This window comes from Aquarana catesbeiana, linkage group LG05, assembly GCF_042186555.1.
Source record: "Aquarana catesbeiana isolate 2022-GZ linkage group LG05, ASM4218655v1, whole genome shotgun sequence".
In the NCBI taxonomy this organism is placed as follows: Eukaryota; Metazoa; Chordata; class Amphibia; order Anura; family Ranidae; genus Aquarana; species Aquarana catesbeiana.
The window spans coordinates 609,136,639-609,159,445 of record NC_133328.1 but is presented as its reverse complement, the minus strand read 5'-3'; the positions used below and the strand labels follow the sequence as shown (position 1 = coordinate 609,159,445).

The 22,807-nt window shown below is 41.6% G+C and overlaps 1 protein-coding gene across 3 annotated transcripts in view; it reads right to left on the bottom strand.

Annotated features, from left to right (window-relative positions):
- The window catches only part of MTSS1 (MTSS I-BAR domain containing 1), a 181,228-nt gene that overhangs the window by 19,338 nt on the left and 139,083 nt on the right, over positions 1-22,807 (bottom strand). For all 3 annotated transcript variants that reach the window (XM_073632228.1, XM_073632230.1, XM_073632229.1), the window contains exons 7-10: positions 21,855-21,962; positions 17,925-18,022; positions 12,634-12,844; positions 4,506-4,625 (exon numbers count right to left, since the gene is read on the bottom strand). In XM_073632228.1, the coding sequence (XP_073488329.1) occupies positions 4,506-4,625; positions 12,634-12,844; positions 17,925-18,022; positions 21,855-21,962 (537 nt within the window). The remainder of the gene's footprint in view (positions 1-4,505; positions 4,626-12,633; positions 12,845-17,924; positions 18,023-21,854; positions 21,963-22,807) is intronic.

Genomic DNA, 22,807 nt, shown 5'->3' with positions numbered 1-22,807 from the left:
TCCTGTCTACAGTATATTGACCCTAGTATGTGTATGCATGCATGGTAGGGAGCTTAGATTGTAGTCTCCTGGAGGGCAGGGGCTGATGTGAATGTAAAGCACTGTGTAAATTGTTGGCGATCTATAAATACCCAATGAAAAAAATGTTGTTGTAATGCTCTAATGCAGGTTTACTCAACCAGGGTTCCATGGAACCATAGAGTTCCTCGAGAGGGGTTCCTGGAGCAATTTCTCCCAATTAGATTAGTTCCCACTGACATCATTAGCATAGTGATCTGTGTTAATGCTTCCCAATGACCACAAGCGTAAGGAACATTCTTCCCAATGACCATCACACCAATGTATCATAAGTTGTAGATATAATCATTTTTAGCAAGGGTTCCCTGAGACCCGAAAGTTATTTCACGAGATCCATGCTGAAAGGCTTCAGAAAGGCTATTCTAATGTAATAATTGGAACGAAAAACATGCCTTGAATAAGCTAAGAAAGGTCTTCAACATTACACAACAAGTCCAGTTGAATGTAACCAACTACTACTAGATATTTCTTTATTTGCAATGTACTATGGGGCTTAGGCTAAATTTTAACAATTATTGTTTTAGCTCACAAAATAGCTGCCTTTACCCAAGGTAATGATGGGTCTCTGCAAAATAAAAAATATGATAAATCAACATGAAATGACAGTAGGGTGTGATAAAAAAAAAAAAAATACCATTAAACTAAATAACAATTTAAATGTGAAAGTATATGGAACCAACAGCCTCCACATCCAAAGTATCTTCACAACAAATATATACATAAAGCCCAGTTCATGATCATGGAAAATAAAAGAAAAAAATTAATTGCTTCAAAACCAAACAATGCATTGCCAGAACTTAAACACATTTTTGTTAAATAGTAGAAAGGTAAAATGTTGGAGCATAAACAGATAGTATGAGATAGCAGATATATAGAAAGTTTAAAGTGGTTGCAGAACTGTACATATACCTAGCGACTAGCCTCAACTTCACATTAGGTTAGGTTCACCCATTGTGGGTGGTGCGGCTCGCGCTTGTGTCAGCACAACAGAATAAAATGCCGGTCATTGCAATACTTTGTCACACCGTATTTGCGCAGCGGTCTTACAAGCGCACTTTTTTTGGAAAAAATACACTTTTTTTAATGCAAAAATAAGACAACAGTAAATTTAGCCCATTTTTTTTTTATATTGTGAAAGATAACGTTACGCTGAGTTAATTGATACCCAACATGTCACGCTTCAAAATTGCGCCCGTTTGTGGAACGGCGACAAACTTTTACCCTTAAAAATCTCTATAGGCAACATTTTAAAAATTCTACAGGTTGCATGTTTTGAGTTACAGAGGAGGTCTACGGCTAGAATTATTGCTCTTGCTCTACTGATCGTGGCGATACCTCACATGTGTGGTTCGAACACCGTTTTCATATGCGGGCGCTACTCACGTATGCGTTCGCTTCTGCATGCGAGTTCAGCGGGATGGGGCGCATTTAAAAAAATGTTTTTACATTTTTTTCTTATTTATTATTTTACGAGATCCTTTAATTTTTATATTGTTCTTTTAAACAAAAAAATGGTGTCACTTTTATTCCTATTACAAGGAATGTAAACATCCCTTGTAATAGAAAAAAAGCATGACAGGACCTCTTAAATATGAGATCTGGGGTCAAAAAGACCTCAGATCTCATATTTACACTAAAATGCAATAAAAAAGAAAAGATTTGTCATTTTAAAAAAAAAATGTCCTTTTAAGAGCTATGGGCGTAAGTGACGTTTTCACATCGCTTCCGCCCTGCAATGGTATGGAGACGGGTGGGGGCCATCTTCCCGTCACTCGTCTCCATACCACTTATGTGAGAGGATCCGATCGCCTCCGCTGACGACTTCGGTAAGCGGCGGAGGGCACCAGAGCGCGGCGGGAGGAGTGCCCTGCCGCCGATAAAAGTGGTCTCGCGGACCGCCGGCCGAAAAAGAGGATACCAGGGTTATGGCAGCTAGCTGCTGCCATAACAACGATATTCCTCTTCAAAGTTAGGGCGTATATCGGCGTGCGGCGGTCCGGAATTGGTTTACAAACACAGCCACATGGAAATGGATGGTATTTTTGCACCCAAAAGGCTCTGCTTTTTCCGATTCTTGGGGTTCCATTAAAAATTAATGGCACCCCTGTGCATCTGCAAAAGAGCAATGCACTTTGCCTGCTGGTCAGGAAACAAGTGTGATTTGCATGCGTTCCCTGACACTTGATATTGTAAATTTAGGTTTAATTGGGATGGATGGTTCTCAGAAAGCAGCCCCATGCTTAAACAAGTTGTAAAGGCTCAAGGTTTTTTACCTTTGTGCATTCTATACATGAAGGTAAAAATCCTTCTGTGTCCAGCGGCCCCACCCTAATAGTTACCTGAGCCTCGGCTCTCTGGGGACTCTCTCACCCCTCATTGGCTGAGACAGCCCTGTCAATCACAGCCAATGAGAAGAGAGAGGGGGCGAGGCTGAGCTATGGTTGTGTGTGTGAATGGACATGCAGAGCTGCGGTTTGGGAGCGTGCCTGCTTGCTGTGTGGGCATTTGGCAGGAGGGAGGGGCCTGGAGCGCCGCCGGGGGACCTGGACTGCACTGTGCAAAACCACTGCACAGAGCAGGTAAGTTTAACATGTTTGTTAAAAAAAACAAAAAAAAAAAAACAAAAAAACAAAAAAAAAAAAAACGAACAAGCCATTACCATCAATCCCAAAAAGATATTGATTGTAAACACAACCATATGTAAAAAAAACAGCACAATGTCCTTATTATAAATAAGCATAGAGAAGTCTCTGTAATCTGCTGCAACAAAATAACCAACAGTGTGTGGGGGAGTGTTGAAAAATTGTAATTATAGTTAATTTCTCAGAATCTTCATCCTTTCACCACACTTCGTGAGACACCGCTCCCTTAAGATTTTACAATCACCAGAAATCAGGTGAAAATAAGCCTTAAACTCCACAAATGAACGGACTTCCCCCTCTGCTCTGATGAAGTCTATGACGATACGCGTTAGAGTAGAGTAAATCAACCTCAAAGCGATCTACAATTGGACAAGGTGGAGAGTGTGATGTCACTGCCTTGTCCCTCCACCTCGTCCAATCAGGGAAAGCTTTGCATTAATTCAGAAAATGCAAGGCGTTCTCTTAAGGACACCTGTGCCAAGTGGCTGACCTCCTGTGTTCAGAATGCAGTGGGGCAACCAGGACCAGGAAGCAATTATAGATCACTGAATTAGCAATGTCTACTTCAGTGATTTCCAGCTTCCAGGGGCATCCGTCAGGAATGGCATTAACTGTACATAGTTGCATTGGTCCAAGATGGGCCAATGTTATGTATAAAATGTCCATACCTGGAAGTCATCTTTAGCATATTCCAGTGGCGGCCCGTCCATAGAGGGCGCACGGGCGCTGCCTTCCCTATCCATGCGTCCGGCCCCTTGATCTACAAATCGGTGGCGCCAGACCATAAATACCAATGCGGGGGGGGGGGGGGGGGGTTTGAAGCACCTGATTAGAGCCAGAGGCTCTATTAGACTTCAAAAAAGGGTGGCCTCCGAGCAATGCACTCCAAGCCCACCCCGTTGTGTGACCATAGCGAATTAATTTTTGCTATTATCACACTAAAGTTCCTCCCCGCCATTCAGGAGGCAGGTCTGCTAGACCTGTTTCCCGATTGGCCAAAGCGTCAGGCGATCCTACTGGATGCCTATCGCTTTGGCAGAAGAGGAGACGCGTGATGGAGGAAGCTGGAGGAGCGGACACCGGAGCCGCTGCCCGCACTCCGGGAGAGGACAACACAGCCCCATCACACAAGCGGGTAAGTGCCAGACCGCCCGCGAGGGGGGTTGTCCTGTTTCAGTGCCATGCTGCGCTGCTGGAGGGGGGGAGTGTTGGTGTTTGTTTGCCGCCCCCCCCCCCCCACCCCCCAAAAAGAAGAAACCACCAGCTGCCACTGGCATATGCTTTCATTTTTGTTCTCTATCTATGGATGATTATTATTATCGTCATTTTCTTTTCACTCTGAACAAGTAATAGTTTTGTTCTACTTATACCAATATCTTCTTTACTATATTTCACATACTGTCATTTCATTTTTCTCAACAGACTAGTGACCTCTTTTTTTCTACGGAACATATTATACCTATAAAAACTTCAATAAAAAAACAAAAAAAAACACAGAACTAACCCAAAATCTGTACAAAGCCTGCCTGTGTTTATTAGCATGTTTTACACAAGGGAATTTGTTATTGTGATTTATTGGTTCTTAGATCACATGACCCGTAGAGAATTCAATTTAAATTTTAGCTGGATTACAGATTATCAGAGATTGTAACCGTGCAAAAAACAATCAGAAAAGGTATTCATTTGGATGCTAGGAAATGATGGTTAGTTTCCAGGTCGTCGTCAGCTGTACATATCGGAATGTAGGAACACTTCAGAGGCTGAAAAAAAACCCACAATATTCACCTTGTCGGTGGAGGCCCACGCTCCCATGGTGGACCCGGAGCTCACAGACGTGGGAGAACTACACTCACTGACCGACTGGCAGGTCTCAGACGCTTCGGAGGAGGCAGAGCTGGACGAATTCTGGAAACAAGGGAGACGTAAGAACAGGATATTGTGAGCAATCAAGCAAAGGAAAGCAAAGAAGAGAGGCAGCTGAAACATCACTGTTATTAGACTGTACGGAAAATCTATAAACTCTTTTTCTTGGTTTTATATTGAATGTGGAAGGGTTAGATCAGGGGTCTCAAACTGGCGGCCCTCCAGCTGTTGCGAAACTACAAGTTCCATCATGGCTTGTAACTGTCAGCCTTGCAATGGCTCATGGGACTTGTAGTTTTGCAACAGCTGAAGGGTCACCAGTCTGAGACCCCTGGGTTAGATCCTCTGTCCAATTTTTATTGCTCAAAGCAGGAACACCAGCCCAACCAGCGCAGGAGTCCAAATTGCTTTAATTGTTTATGATATGATCACATAAAGCCAACATGTTTTAGAGGTCAACAACACTTCCCCCTTCATCAGGGTTCAGTGAACTTTAACAAGGCCTAGGCCAGTGATGGTGAACCTTGGCACCCCAGATGTTTTGGAACTATATTTCCCATGATGCTCATGCACTCTGCAGTGTAGTTGATCATCATGGGAAATGTAGTTCCAAAACATCTGGGGTGCCAAGGTTCTCCATCACTGATCTAGATGGACTCCGTGAAATGGACTGAGATAGATCTGTACTTTGCTGGTAAATAAGAGATCAAGAGAGACTCATTCAGAGGGGTGGTCAGACCCGTCCTATGATCAGAGCCGCTGTACCTGCATGTGAATCCACCTTGGAGCTGCATGCGGGCAGCCCATAGAAGTGGAAACACATACAGTGGCTGCACGGACACAGTCGTATGTCAAAATTTGGGAAGCAAGCAGGAGCAGGTGCACAGATCCAAAAACACAGTGTTGGAACCGTGCACTCGCTCCAGTCCATATATATTTTGACATGCAACTGTGTTCATGCAGCCACTGTATGTGCTTCCACTTGTATGACCTGCCTGCATGCAACTCCAAGGTGGATTCACATGCAGTAGACAGCGACTCTGATCGTCTGTCTGAATGAGCCCTAAGGCTCTGTTTACACCTATGCATTTTTTAATGCTTTTTGCAGAAACGTACTACAGTCCATTTAACATGGTTTTCTATGGGACAAGTTCACATCTATGCTTTTTTCAGCCTCTGCATTTTTGGAAAGGGTCAGGGACTTTTTTTTAAAAGCTAAACAGTGTGTTTAAGGTTCAATATATTTCAATGGAGAAGCTGCAGAAAAGCATGTAGTTCATTATTTTATATGATTTGCGTTTTTTTAATCCACCCAACAACAAATTAGGCAAAAAAAAAGCATAAAAACCTCAAATCGCATAAAAAAACATGAGTGCAAAAAATGCAAAATGCACTGCAGAAACGGCTCAAAAGCAAACTGCATAGGTGTGAACCAGGCCTAAAATTCACTAGATCTGGTCTCCCACAGTACACAGAAAATGGAAATGAAATGCAATAAGTTTAATATAAACTGCTAAATACCTTTTTTCATCAGCAGTATATAGCAGTCTTTTGACTTCTATCAGTGTCTGGTTAAAGCTTGTAGAAGGAGTTTTCAGTCTATTCTGACTGTCCTACGAGGCTGCAGGACCCCTGACCCTCTGTCTGGACAGGGCCGATTGGCCCTGTACTGATCACTTGCACCCTTTTCAAGAAAAAAATAAAAATAAAAAAATAACTACACACCTCTGCTAAAATGTCAGGTTTCTGTGATGTAAAAAAACGAGACAAAGATAAATAATTTTAGAACTTTTTCCACCTTTAATGTGACCTATAAACTGCATTGAAAAACAAACCTGAAATCTTTTAGGGGGGGGGGGGGGTAAAAATAAAAAAACTAAAATAATGTGGGTGCATAAGTGTGCACACCCTCCTATAAATGGGGATGTAGCTGTGTTCAGAATTAAGTGATCACATTCAAACTCATGTTAAATAGAAGTCAGTACACATCTGCCATCATTTAAAGTGCCTCCGATTAACCCCAAATAAAGTTCAGCTGTTCTAGTTGGTCTTTCCTGACATTTTCTTAGTGGTATCCTACAGCAAAAAGCCATGATCCGCAGAGAGCTTCCAAAGCATCAGAGGGATCTCATTGTTAAAAGGTATCAGTCAGGAGAAGGGTACAAAAGAATTTCCAAGGCATTAGATATATCATAAACAAAAAATAAATAAAGAACTGCGCTACGTGCAAAAATATGAAAACAAAAAATGAATAAACGTGAATGACCAAATTTGAAAAATTGAAGAAATCCTGCTGCTAAACACTAAACCCTCGACATAAGGCAAAGACCAAGTACATAATAATCAGTGTAGCGCTGGACATAAAAAACAAATAATGAATGTGACTGGTGACTAGAAAAAATTAAGCACAATCTCTAATATTGCTAAAAATCAATTGAATAGAATAACCTCAGTGGGAAAAAAAAAAAAAAAAGAAGTGCAGCATTAAACCAATAAAACAATGCCAAGAAAAATATAGTATAAACACACATAGATTATTCGTCTAAGGTTTATATCTGGATAAGGTGAATGATAAATTTCTAATAAGTGATAAAGTAAAAATTCAAAAAGTGTCCCAAATAACAATGTGTTGATTCCAAAGAAGTCCAGAAAAGATGTTTTTGCAGGGTTCGGGAATATTTGATTCACCTCTTGTGCGGCCCACCACCAAATGGTAAAATTGAAGGCTTACCGACAAGCCTGCGACCGCCCTTATTCAGGGGGGTCAAAACAGGCTTAGTAGTGGAAATATCCAGGGATGATGGACCCTCCGAACTCCTTCTCTCTTCATCAAGCAGGCAGCCCACCGCAACGGGGACACCGATATGGAAGTATGCTCCCAGGGAATCCTTTACTATTCCCTCTCAGAAAAGCCAGGTACAGGTAAGCCACAGCTCTCCTCATGTGTTCACACATGAGAGCTGTGGCTTACCTGTACCTGGCTTTTCTGAGAGGGAATAGTAAAGGATTCCCTGGGAGCATACTTCCATATCGGTGTCCCCGTTGCGGTGGGCTGCCTGCTTGATGAAGAGAGAAGGAGTTCGGAGGGTCCATCATCACTGGATATTTCCACTACTAAGCCTGTTTTGACCCCCCTGAATAAGGGCGGTCGCAGGCTTGTCGGTAAGCCTTCAATTTTACCATTTGGTGGTGGGCCGCACAAGAGGTGAATCAAATATTCCCGAACCCTGCAAAAACATCTTTTCTGGACTTCTTTGGAATCAACACATTGTTATTTGGGACACTTTTTGAATTTTTACTTTATCACTTATTAGAAATTTATCATTCACCTTATCCAGATATAAACCTTAGACGAATAATCTATGTGTGTTTATACTATATTTTTCTTGGCATTGTTTTATTGGTTTAATGCTGCACTTCTTTTTTTTTTTTCTCACTGAGGTTATTCTATTCAATTGATTTTTAGCAATATTAGAGATTGTGCTTAATTTTTTCTAGTCACCAGTCACATTTATTATTTGTTTTTTATGTCCAGCGCTACACTGATTATTATGTATTAGATATATCATGGAACACAGTGAAGAAAGTCATTATCATGTGGAGAAATTATGGCACAACAGTGACATTACCAAGAACTGGACGTCCCTCCAAAATTGATGAAAAGACGAGAAGAAAACTGGTCAGAGAGGCTACCAAGAGGTCTACAGCAACATTAAAGCTGCAGAAATATTTGGCAAGTACTGGCTGTGTGGTACATGTGACATCAATCTCCTGTGCTATGGGGTAGAGTGGCAAGACGGAAGCCTTTTCTTACGAAGAAAAACATCCAAGCCCGGCTGAATTTTGCAAAAACACATCTGAAGTCTCCCAAAAGCATACAGGAAAATGTGTTCTGGTCTGATGAAGCCAAGTTTGAACTTTTTGCCCATAATTCCAAAAGATATGTTTGGAGCAAAAACAACACTGCACAATCACCAAAAAGAACACCATACCCATTGTGAAGCATGGTGGTGGCAGCATCATGCTTTGGGGCTGTTTTTCTTCAGCTGGAACAGGAGCCTTAGTCAAGGTAGAGGGAATTATGAACAGTTCCAAATACCAGTCAATATTAGCACAAAACCTTCAGGCTTCTGCTAGAAAGCTGAACATGAAGAGGAACTTCATCTTTCAGCATGACAACGACCCAAAGCATACATCCAAATCAACAAAGGAATGGCTTCACCAGAGGATTAAAGTTTTGGAACGGCCCAGCCAGAGCCCAGACCTGAATCCCATTGAAAATCTGTGGTGTGATCTGAAGAGGGCTGTGCACAGGAGATGCCCTCACAATCTGACAGATTTGGAGTGTTTTTGCAAAGAAGAGTGGGCAAATATTGCCAAGTCAACATGTGCCATGCTGATAGACTCATACCCAAAAAGTGCTGTAATAAAATCGAAAGGGGTTTCAACAAGGTATTAGTTTAAGGGTGTGCACACTTATGCAACCATATTATTTTAGTTTTTATATTTTTACTTCCCTCCACCTAAAAAAAAAAAATCAGCTTGCTGTTCAACTGAGTTGTACAGTTTATAATTCACAATAAAGGTGGAAAAAGTTCTAAAATGATTTATCTTTGTCTCATTTTTTTTTACATCACAGAAACCTGACATTTTAACAGGGGTGTGTAGACATTTTATATCCACTGTATTAGTAATCCTGCTGCTGGTAGCAAATCACTAAGAGAGCAGTGAGAGTTCCCCTCTGCTCCTATAGAGGCTGATTTACTAAAGGGAAAAAGACTGTGCACTTTGCAATGTGCATTTGCTCCAGAGCTTAGGAAATTAGGTAAAGCTTCACGTTACAAAAAATACCCAATCACATGCAAGGAAAATAAAGAAAACAGTATTTTTGCCTGCACATGATTTGATCATGGAAGTCAGCAGCACTTCCCCTCATTTACTAAGATCTGGAGCAATTGCACTTGCAAAGTCCTCAGTCTATTTGTCTTTAGTAAATCAACACCATAGTGTTACTCCCTTGCTGGTTGCATAGAAAGAGGTCATTCTATGGCTACTTCTTAATTGGTAGATGATCCTGCAGGGATTCGGCCTGTGGGGGGTGGATGCCTTAAGCAGCAGGTGAATGTTCTACCAAGTGATGGTGTTGGTGCCAATGTCATGATCATTAGAGTAATATAGCACTAATTGTCCAATTACCCAAGGATGGGTCTGTGCTGTCTGCCTAGAAATTTTGCCTGGTGGTAATATTGCCTCGCTAATTAACTATTATTATTACTATACAGGATTTGTATAGTGCCAACAGGTTGCGCAGCGCTTTACAAAATGAAGGCAGACAGTACAGTTACAATACAATTTGGTACAAGAAGAATCAGACTATATTAGGTTTCAAGTTGTTCTTTTTAGTTTTAAAGGTCCTATGGAACGTGTGACACTCAGCACTACACATTACATCAAAGTGCCAATACCAACAACAGTACCCATACGTTCTAATACAAACTTTCCATAAAAAATACATGTACAATGCTCTTATACAATCTAAAAGAACAAAACATTTGGGAGATATGGGACTTTAAAAGGTGTAAATCATTGAAGACAACAATATATAAAAGAAAATATAGATACAAATTTTATCAAATGAACAACATCAATAAAAACAATACATACAGTACGGTCATAGCCATAGATGTGTGCAAAGCATCCTATTAATGACAATGATTTACTGTGGTCACGTTCGTGTTTTCTACATGTTTCGCCATATGGCTTCTTCAGGAAACCTATGATTTGACAACTTTAGTTGTGCAGTAGAAATAGAAAAAATACAAATTAATACATAAATCTGGACAAAATGTATCTTATGTATATCTATGACTGCACTTAAATGAAAAGCAAAAGACATTCCCTAAACGAAAACCCAGAAGGCCCTACCTCATGTTGTGAGTCTAGAGGCCCAAACAATATTGTTGTTGTTGTCATTTAAGTGCAGTCATAGATATACATAAGATACATTTTTTCCATATTTGTTGTATTAATTTGTATTTTTTCTATTTCTACTGCACAACTAAAGTTGTCGAATCATAGGTTTCTGTATTTAATGAACCTTCACATTCTTTCCTGAAGAAGCCATATGGCGAAACATGTAGAAAACATGAACGTGACCACAGTAAATCATTGTCATTAATAGGATGCCTTGCACACATCTATGGCTATGTCTGCACTGTATGTACTGTTTTTATTGATGTTGTTCATTTAATAAAATTTGTATATAGATTTTCTTTAATATATTGTCTTCAATGATTTGCACCTTTAAAGTCCCATATCTCCCAAATGTTTTGTTCTTGTTTAAACGGGATGTTGGTGCCATATCTCATGTAAACTCTGACACTGATCTCTGACCACATAACCTACCTTATACAATCTAAACTTGAAGCATGTGTGGGAATATGATTTTTTTTTTTTTTTTTAAGGGTAAATCAAAAAGGAAGTAATCAGATAGGCTGGACATATTTTTTTAGTACCACGCATGTTATATTTGCCAATTTGACTTTTTTGATATGCAATTGGAACAATGTTCATTTGTTTGCAGGTTGCCCATTATAATTTTGATCAAATAAAGAAAAAAAAAAAAAGCGTGTCGGATTATCTATGACTAACGTTGCCAAACCGAATATAGAAAAAATAATGCAAAAAAGTATCTACTTGTGACCCACTTTTATGGCAAATCTTTCAGGATACAAATTTGGAAGCTGCCATTGCCAACTTATATTTGAATCTTAGGGACTGGGGCCATCATACAGATCCTTACTTCATCTGTTTAACTGGCCATATACTAGTAGAATTTTACTTAATTTTTTTTTGTTTTAAGAACGTTCGATCATTAATTAATCATTATTGGGGTCAAACTGATGTTTGGATTTTAACTATAGTGCAGGGAAAAGCAGATAATGCAATGCTCAAATGCATTGTAAGTCCTTTGCAGGCTTCTAATAAAACCCATAATGGGTGCTCTGGCTCTGATGCTCTCACATCAGTACAGACAAATACAAAGAATAGAGCCGGCAACTCCAAAAGTCCATGTTGCTTCTTTATTGGTGCATAAAAAAAGTGAGTAAAAACATACAGTGACTGACGCATTCCGGCTGATCACAGCTGTGATCAAGGCTTGCAAGCCAGAACGCGTCAGTCCCTGTATGTGTTTACTCACTTTTTTATGCACAAGAAAGAGAAGCAACAAGGTCGTTTGGAGTTGCTGGCTCTATTCTTTGTATTTATATAATGGGGGAAAAATTTGAAGAAGCAGGATAAAATTTTTCATGAACTAACAAATTTCAAACTATGTATGTTGTTTTCATTTAGGAAATACAATTTTATTGCTGTCTGTATCTCCATTTCATATTTTCCTTCAAACAGAACTAAACCAATTTATTGGTTTAAAAAAAAAAAAAATTACACTGCCGGCATGCCAGGATTGCTAACCGTCACATTTGCTTGTGTCCTCAACCAAACTGGCAAACCATCAAATGGCTGGCCTCATAACTGATCACATGGGCAGCACCATGGCAGTTGGAGATCAAACAGAGGCTAAGATGGCAGCTTCCTTGGCTGAAAAGGATAGGAGGGTTTAGTTCTGCTTTCAATTCCTGTCTGATACAAGTTGTCACTGGGACAGGAAGTAAGGAAAAATCTCCCCAACAATGCCTCAGACAGCAATACAATCCCAATGGGAGTTCTGACAATGCCCAACTTTATTAAGAAAAGGTTTCAGTTCGAGAACAAAGGTTTTAGCACATACAGTCCAAGAACAGTGTTGGTGAGCACCAAGAACGGGCTCGGGCGTGTTGGGATCATACCCGCCACGAAGCCGGCACTGCACACCGCCAATCATAGGCAGCGTGTGTATGTGCAGCTGCCAGTCGGGAAATGCCTCATTGCCTATGATTGGCAGTGACGGCTTCTTGGCGGGATTGATCCGAACACGCCTAAGCCCATCACTAGTGAGCACCATGACCAATGACACTTCACAGACCCAAAATCACACAGACTTCCGGCTTACCTGGTTGACAGCTTCCGGCGGCATAGGGGATGGAGACTTTGACTGAAAAGCATCTTGGGAAATGAAGCCAGAATCGTGGGAGGAGACGCTGGACAGCCTCATCGGCGCCTGCTGGGGCAGATTGGAGCTGCGATAGCGATAGTGTGAAGTGGGTGAGTGTGAGTGCGAGCCGCTCGACCTCGAGTCACTACTGTTAACGCTGTTCAGACTGCTGTGTGAGACAAGGGTAAGGGGGGAGAGGAGAATACGAGGGGGGTAGCAAAATGTGGGGGAAGAGGGGTGAGGGGAATGAAAAAGAAAAAAAGGGAAGAAGGGGAGGGAAAAAAATCAAGCACCAAATTATAACTCCACAAATTTCCAGCAAGCAGGCAGCAAGACCGACAAATGACACACAGACACACTTAGTACAATGACTGCAGTATCCCACGTTTCAGGCTGTTGGGGACACTTCTTCAGGGTGCCGGCTACAAGCCAGTGCTGTTGTATTGTGGTCAGAGGAAATAAATGAAAGAAAGCTGCACCTCTCTTGTATTTTTAACTTCAAAGAACTTTATTGCCAAATTTACAGCATTTCTATTTATATATTGGGCAGGTTTTCCCCTTTATACTGTATCTGTACAGCACATCATCCAAATTTAGTAGAACCGGCATGCGTCAGCTAACTTAACAAAAGATTTAAGACTAATCTTCCTACCTAAATCAATTTTATATTTTTAAGGATATATGACTGGACAATAGTGGGGATTGACAATCCGCATCTACACAAAGCATTGGCTCATGGCTCTCAAAAAGGGGAGGGTTTAGAAAATGTATTCCCCACAATGGGCATAGTGACTGCAGATGGGAAGGTGTTTAAAGATAATAAAAAAAAATTAAACAGGGTGTTTAATACACAAACACTTGCTGCTAGAAACACGCCATCCCATATGTTAAAATTTCATGGAATGAATGCAAGGTTTGAAGAACCCCAAGTGTACATGGGCCCTACAAATCAACATTTTAGCCACAAGGTGGCACTGTAGTACAGACAAATGCAACCCTGCAGACTATATACAATGAAACGGACATGAGCTACAGTAGGAAAACTCCCTCCCACTTACAGATAAAAATTGATTTAGTATATATCATTTCCACATAAGCCATTCTGTATTAAGTGCCGGTTCACATATGTGATGCGGGAACCAGCGTGATTACAGTGCCGGTTCTCGCATCGCATACAACTCGCAGGCAGTTCACACTGCCCTATGTGAATCGCTGCGGGTGTCAATACAAAGGTAATGACACCCCCAGATCGGATCCCATATCGCAGTGCAAACTGTGCATTCGGACAGGAATCGGATCGCATGGGTGTTAACACCCATGCGATCCGATTCTGGTGCAGACAAAAAAGGGTCCTGCACGATTTTGGTCCTACAAATTCAGCTATACAATCTGTATGGCTGAATTCGCATGGCACAGACATTGCATGTGATCCGCACACCAGTGCAAATCACATATGATGTCAGATCGCAGCAGTGTGAACTGGCCGTAAATGCATTTCCACAGATACTATAATTTTCTGAAATCATCCAAATTTAAAGTGGTCACTTTCATGAAATATGGAAGTGTTTTTTACATGCCCATAAAAATCTAATTGGCTAACTGCTGAGATACAAATCAAAATTCCAGGCATTCCCTGCCACAGGAGATTCATTTTTGTTGCGGTTCCTCCATTGTAAAAGGATGCAGACACTGCAGCTTTTCTCATTACAACATTGAGATTGCACCAGGTGTTCCTTCTGAAGACAGGTCGTCCCACAAATCAATTTGAGAATTTTTATATATATTAATATATATCTATAGATAGAGATAGATATATCTATCTATATACACACACATTTATACACATTTATTTTTTTTTAAACTGGAGTTGCGTTTGTGCTCAAGATACAAAACCTGTAGGATACTGCATGTACGATATCTGTATATATCTTGTCTATGGCTCATTCTCTGAATATATACAGTGCATATGTACACAAAACACTCACATCACACAAGATAGACACAAACTTGCTGGATTATTCATGCTGCTGAAGTTCCCATAAACAAACTCCATAAGACATTGGGAGGGGAAGATGCACCTCTGGGAGAGACATGGGGAATACCTACCAGAATAATAACTGGGGGTTCAAAAACCATTCAGTATTCAGACCAAAGACAGCATGCTATTAAAACTGTTTCGGAGATCCAAAACAGTTTGCCGGATGGTGAATGCGAGGACATTAACTCATTCATTACACACAGGGGTCTGTGTAACAAGCAGGCAGATTCTTCTTATGTACATCTGTCAGTCTCTACAAAGACTAAATTATTCATAATGAAAGACTTCAAGGTGAACTCTAGGAATTTTGTAAAAAAAAATACTCGATTCCCCCCGCCCCGATTCCAGGGGTTACCTGCTTGTGAAGTGCTGGAAAACGTTTGTCGATCAGCGGCTGCAGCCAATCAACCACAGCTGCTGATCAGTGTATTCCAGCAGAGTCCAGCTGTCAGAGGGGATTCCTCCATCCACCTCGCTTGTGTAGACGGAGGAATCTGTCCGTTTTTCATTCGGCACGCAAGCTCAAGGAAAAAAAAACAAAAAACAAAAACACCCATCTATGGTCAGCTTTACCTTATTCTTTGCTCCAGCCAGTGTTAATTTTAGTCTTAGGACTAAAATGGCATTTTAGTTTTAGTCCCATTTTTTAGTCTTTTGACTAAAATGGCTTTTAGCTTTAGTTGTATTTTAGTCAACTAAAATAGTATTCATTTAGTCGACTAAAATGTTTTAGTCGTTTTAGTCAACTAAATTAACACTGGCTCCAGCAGGATTCCACCACTCTGACCATTCCCTGAACCTCTTTCTTTTGGCAATCCATCCGGCAGTCGTACTCGGATGTCATCGGATACAGTGCAGGGCCAATAGACTTGCATTGTACATGAGGAAGACGAGGGCTGCCCACAAGTTAGGAGTCAGAGAGAAAGGAGAGCTCTAAAAGAGTGCTAGAGCGAGGAATAAGGTAAGTATAAAGCCCCACACACACTATCAGATTTTCTGCTGACTTTTGTCTTCAGATTTACCAAAACCATGTAGTGGAAGGGCCTGCCTGGTTGCATACAAATTGAAACTCCTAAGGTTGGACCTCATATTATATGGTTTTGGTAAATCTGAAGGGAAAAAAAAAAAAATCAGCAGAAAATCTGATAGTGTGTATGGGGCTTTACAGCTCATCTCTCTACCCCCAGACCTAATGAGCAGTCAACCCTGCAGGAAATGAGGGGGGGGGGGTTGGATGACTGCATGGGTAGTTTTTTTGTTTTAATTCCCAGAGATAAGCTTTAAAGAGTAACTCCACTCACAATAAACAATTCATTCCCATGTTTGGGCTTCTATGCACATCAGAACCACAGCAGGGGAAACGCCTCTCACCAGTGCAGCAGGACAGGCTAACCATATTATTTTTCCATATATTTTTAATGCAGAATGCGCCAATGGCAGAGCATTTGTGTGTCTTGTACAATCTACTGGATTCTGCATAAAGAAATATATGGAGATCTCAGGCTGATCCCAGTAGCAGTATTTTGCTGTGTGGTTAATAATCATGTGGGGGGAGGAGATGGGCATACGTAATATTTTCTTGGGGCACCAGGCCCTGCACTGCATATCACCTGCTAAGGAAAGTGTGGAAATGATGACCAGTTCTATTTAGGTTACGTCAATAAAGCATAATTTTTCCATTAGACCCAAGTTGGTCTTTAAATGTATGATACGTTTTAATATTCTGCACACTGTAGTACAGAAGATTACATACGAACACATAAAATACACTATATAGCCAAAAGCACGAGGACTCCTGGCCCAGAATACCTATATGGGCTTGTTAACATTTAATTACAAAACCATGGGCACTGATAAGGGGTGTTGCGTGCGCCCCCCCCCCCCTTTGGGGGTATACCACCATACCCCTTTGGAGCTATACCACCCTCCTCCTTTGGGGGTATACCACCCTACCCCTTTGGAGCTATACCACCCTCCTCCTTTGGGGGTATACCACCCTACCCCTTTGGAGCTATACCACCCTCCTCCTTTGGGGGTACACCACCCTACCCCTTTGGAGCTATACCACCCTCCTCCTTTGGGGGTACACCACCCTACCCCTTTGGAGCTATACCACCCTCCTCCTTTGGGGGTACACCACCCTACCCCTTTAAGGCTATACCACCCTACAGGCTTCTAGAATGGTTTTCCACAAAATTTTGAGTGTGTGTGTGAACTTGTACCCAATTCAGCCAAAACAGCATTTGTGAGGTCAAGCAATGATGTTGACTGAGAAGACCTGGCTCATAATTGGATTTATCCCAGAGGTGTTCAGTGAGGTTGAGGTTGGCGCTCAGTGCAGGCCACCCGAGTTCCTCCACACCAAAACTCACCAAACCGTGTCTGTATATTGTTGGCTTTCTAGAGGGGCACAGGTACGCTGGATCAAAAGGACTTTCCAAAAGTGTTACCATAAGGTTGGAAGTGGACAGTTATCTAAAATGTCTTTGCATGCTGTACCATTACCACTATTCTTCACTGGAAGCACCTGAACTTAATCATTTCTCCACATACTTTTGGCCATATAGTGTACTTGGTATTGGGTAAGGTAGCCATTACTGGTCTGCTGGGGTCAGATAACATCAGTAATAAGGCCTCATGAACATGGGATATTTTTTCTGCTGCTCCTAGGGGCGTCTGTCATTTTTTTCCCTGCCTCTATACGCCCCTGCATGTTATCCTATGTGTCCAAGCTCACATAAGGGGTTAGAGGCAGAAAGAAAAAAACCCACAGCCAGCAGGTCCAGGAGCAGCAGAGTTTTGGCAGGAAAAAACCCTTGACACACCTAAACGTGCATAAAAGCGCCTGAGCGCTAGCCACAATTAGCACTTGAGTGTAAATTCATTTTAATTGGCAAGGATATATTATTATTATGGCCAATGAAATTAATTAATGCCCAATCGCTTGACGTGTCTAAACACACTGCACGAGTTTACAAGCATCAAACGTTTTTATGCCAAAACTCTGCTGCCAGGAGGAAAGGAATCTAGGAGAGACAGCAAAACATCCTGTGTGCATGAGGCCTATACGCTGCAAAATAGATGTCCGTCTGTCTTCAAGGACTATATTAAGAATCTTTCATTCAAAAGAGCATGTGGGGGGTTTCTACTGGACCTCAGTTGTTGTCTTGGACAAATGTTTTCCAGATAGGCGGAGTAGACAAGGACTTACCTGCAGACGCTGGACTTGCGAGACATGGTGGTACTGGGAGAAGATGGAGGGGTCTGATAAGACCAGTTATAGTCTGAGCCCTTCAAATCATGGATCACCTATTTAAAGAACAGAGATCAAAGAGAATGTCAGGCCTACAGGAGGAACACTATCTGTAGGCAATAGGTGGGTTAATGTAAGTTTCTGAATATCATGGTGGTTGTGCTTCATGTACATTGTATTTATTACTAGATGGGTTTCATGCAATAACGTTGTTGTTTTTAAACACAATGAATACATTTTTGTATTGTTTTAACAGTTGTTATAGGTCTTCAAGTGCCTAAAAAAAAATCCCAACCAATACTAGATCCGTTTTCATTATACAGATGGGAATGTGGCACTGCTTTATCAATCCGAGTGCACTAGTATTTTCAAGATTCTGAATAAATCAGTCTAAAATCAAAACCAGAAGCTAGACTCGTGCCTTGTTGTGGCATTTTTACAACAATGTCATACATTGTTGTGAAATGTTTTTACTTCTCATCCTTTCAGCCAGTCTTCATATTACTTCCACACCTTACAAAACATCCGTGACTTCACTTTTCATCCTCATCCTATATTTGGATAGTGAAAGAACAATAGCACATTGGTGGGATCAACTTTTCTGTTCTCTTTTCTCCGATCAGTAAGTTCCCTTTGTTAGACAGACAGCACTACACAATGCAGTAGGATTAAGGCACACACAATTGAAACAAACATCACTGTTGTTGGAGTTGCATTCTTCAGGGTAGCAACAGAGATCACATGAGCTCACACAGCTGTAACTTAGTCAGATATTTAACCACTTACACTATGAGGCTGATTTACTAAGAATTTCCACAAGAAAAGATTACAAAAACGGAAGCTACACAGCAGAGGATAATAACCAGAATTATTGACTATGTGGTTTTCCATCTTGAGAAAGGCACACTAAAGATCAGACCGGATGAGTGGCCATCGCTCCATACCCTGAGCAAGACCTGAGCTACTACTTCTGCCTCCTATTGAATCCTCCTGTTCAGCCGGGATAAGAGAGCAGGTTATCTCGGGTCACCATGGACGCCAATCTATACCGTCAAAGGCTGGGTGAGCGTAGCTGCCGGTCTATGATCTGTTTTTCAAGCGTTATATCTATTTATCCACAGTGAACTGATGGTAACACGCAGTCTTATGCTGTACTTTGGGCCAATATCGGTGCTACCTTAACCCAATTTCATTGAGCATTTGTTTCCATAGCCCTGTTTACAGCTGGGAACACTGGGCCGTGAAGATTACCAGCACAGTATACTTTGACCTAATGTCTGCTGTTTGCCAAACGGTGACAATACAATCTTTCCCTTGACTGAACTAAACTTGGAGTCACACATTACCTATGGGAGCCCTATACTTGGGCATCAATCTCTACAGTGTTTGACTGGTTAGACACCCTGTGGATTTCTATTCTATTCCACAAAACCAACTTACCACTCTATGGGCCATGTATGTGATACGTGTATGTGAGCGGTTTTGAATGATGCAGCTGCTTTTGGATTAGACAACGTTGTTTTTTTTTTTTTTTAATTCTCTAGCATAGGTGCTGGTGGTGAGAATTTTTTACCCAGTTATTTGTATTACCATTTGAAATTTTGTAATAAAGACCCCTTATTTTAAGCTGCATGGTCCCTAGTAATCTCTTTTTGGTGAGGTACTACCCCACCTTGTCCGTGTTTGTAATTACCTGGATCACACCTTGACTGGTGTGTCAGCGATTATAAGAGACGCTGTGTTTGCTCACATACTGGGCTTTTCAGCATTTATACCCTAGTGAGTTACTGGCAATTTTTGTGTGTTCTTGTTTATACACAATTGAAACATACATGTAAGAGAAGTCCAGTTAACAGACACGCATTGGCGCACAGGCGCGGGCACACCAGTGTGCGCACAAAGAACAACATGTACTGGCACATGCGTGAGCAGGTGCACATACTGGCGCCAGTCAGCCTATTTAAATGGGGCAATGATATGCATACATTACTGAGTGGTCTTTCAGCTAGTTCCTGTTTACCTGTGCCTTGATCTGTTTCAGTTTCCTGTGTTTGACCCGGCTTCACCTGAACCTTCCCCTGGACTTCCGCCTGCCTACCTGTGACCCCGGCTTGTGTTTGACCCTGCTCCAGCCTTACACTTCTGTACCTCGCAGCCCGACTGTGTAACGAACCTGGCTTGTATCCAGTCTTCGCTTCTGCCTCACGTCCTGGTACCTGCTCTGCCCGGCTGTTGATGACCCCCTGGCTTATGTTTCAACCACGCTTCTGCCTGCTGATCCAGCGACACAGAGTTCCTGTTCTCAATGCCTATCCGGTGATCAGCAGACATCAGGTTCCTGCCAAGGCCCAGCTGGTGCCACCTGCTACTTCAGCCCTCGTGCCACTCTATGTCTTTCACTCCCCGTCATCTCTACCAGGGGCGTTGGACAGGAGGTGCAAGAGAAGCCTCCTCTACAGCTCGATCTCCACCAGGTACGTGACAGTACATCACTGTTGTTGGCGTTGCATTCTCCAGGTTAAGACTTGGGCATTAGAGATCACATGAGCTCACACAAATACCACTTAGATATTCGACCACTTACACTATGGGGCTGATTTACTAAGAATTTCCACAAGAAAAGAATAAAAAAAAGAAAATACACAGAAGAGGATGAGAACCAGAATTATTGACTATGCGATTTAAAATGTGTTTGACTGAAACCTCCAGTTGCCATCTTGACACCGGAGACTATGGGGTTTATTTACTAAAGGCAAATCCACTGTGTACTACAAGTGCAATTAGAAGTGCAGTCGCTGTAGATCTGAGGGGGACAAGGAAAATGAAAAATAGAATTTTATGCTTGCACATGATTGGATGATAGAAATTAGCAGAACTTCCCCTCATTTCAGATCTTCCCCTCAGATCTACAGCAACTGCACTTTCAAGTGCACTTGGATTTGCCTTTAGTAAATCAACCCCCTATGACTAGATATTAAAGTTTACATATCAAAATTACACCTACTGACATCAGGGTTGTCATTCTCTCCACTGATACTACAAGTATATAATAAAATAAAATCTGCATTTAGCTCTAATGTAGCCACTTATTCCGGGGGGGGGTTGTAGATGAAGATGAAGTCTTTCATATCTGACAAGGAAGCCTTCAGTTTGCATCTGATCTCTATTTCAGGGCTGACAGTGACCGCATGATCAGGAAGAACTGTGATTGGCACCCGGGACTGAGAGCCAGCAGCCGCACAAAGTCTCAGCTTCAAGCTCTCAAAGGATTGGAGTATGTTTATTAGCTCGTCCTTGGTGGGGAATCTGTTTAGTAGTTGGTTTGGACGTGTTCCGACTAGGATCTGAACCCACATGTTTGAGCCTGCCACCTGTACCAGGCCAATCATCTGCAGTGGAGGCATTCCCCGCCCTGGATGTATACAAGGGCTGTGTATATGTGTAGCTGTGGGATGGGGAATGCCCTGGCCACAGATGATTAACCCATACAGGTGACAGCTTCCTGTCGGGCTCACACACATGGGTTCAGTTCTTAGCCCCAACATGCCCAAGCTCAATACTGCTCCTATTATCCATATCAACTAGATTTTCTCCACACTGCACCAGAAAGGAGATATCTGACCGTCGACAGAAATAAAAATCACCCGTAACCTTTCTTTCTCCACCGATAAATAAGACCTTATGGGTACTGGAAACAAACCTATGAGAGTCCAACAATGCTGATAATCTGGCTTTCGTTGTATATTGTACTGCATACAGAATGCCTGCCTTCTCTCCAAGTCTTCAAAACAGACCAGTGACCACCTTTTACTCCTTCTGTAATGAAGCTCATCTTCTAATGCTATCATATTGCAGTATATGATATACCTGGTCATCTCTTATACCAACCTGCTCACTGGCAGAAGGAAGTTTGTGGGGATCCATGGTGAGAGTCTTCAGGTCCTCAGATATTGTCTGTAAATGGGTGATCTCCCCCAGCATGGAGATTTCCTCTTCCTGTGGAAGGAGAGGACAGCATGTCAGCATCAGAATAAAGACAAGGTGTTACATATGGATCTAGATAGATCGATTTTAATCAGAGCAGATCTATGCTTATTTGTTAGTCATTTTACAACCATTTTTTTTAACCACTTCAGCCCCTGGAAGAATTTACCCCCCCTCCTGACCAGTGCACTTTTTGCGGTTCGGCACTGCGTCGCTTTAACAATTGCGCGGTCGTGCGACGTGGCTCCCATACAAAATTGAGGTCCTTTTTTCCCCACAAATAGTGCTTTCTTTTGGTGGTATTTGATCGCCTCTGCGGTTTTTATTTTTTGCGCTATAAACAAAAAAATAGCGACAATTTTGAAAAAAAACGCAATATTTTTTACTTTTTGCTATAATAAATATCCCCAAAAAATATTTGAAAAACATTTTTTTTCCTCAGTTTAGGCCGATACGTATTCTTCTACATATTTTTGGTAAAAAAAAAAAAAAAAACTGCAATAAGCGTTTATTGATTGGTTTGCGCAAAAGTTATAGCGTTTACAAAATAGGGGATAGTTTTATGGCATTTTTATTATTAATTTTTTTTTTACTAGTAATGGCAGCAATCAACGATTTTTCTTGTGACTACGACATTATGGCGAACACATTGGACATTTTTGACACATTTTTGGGACCACTGGCATTTATACAACAATCGGTGCTATACAAATGCACCGATTCCTGTGTAAATGACACTGGCAGTGAAGGGGTTAACCACTAGGGGGCTAGGGAGGGGTTATGTATGTCCTGGGGAGTGTTTCTAACTGTGGGGGGGGCGTGGCTAGGTGTGACATGTCACTGATCTCTGCTCCTGA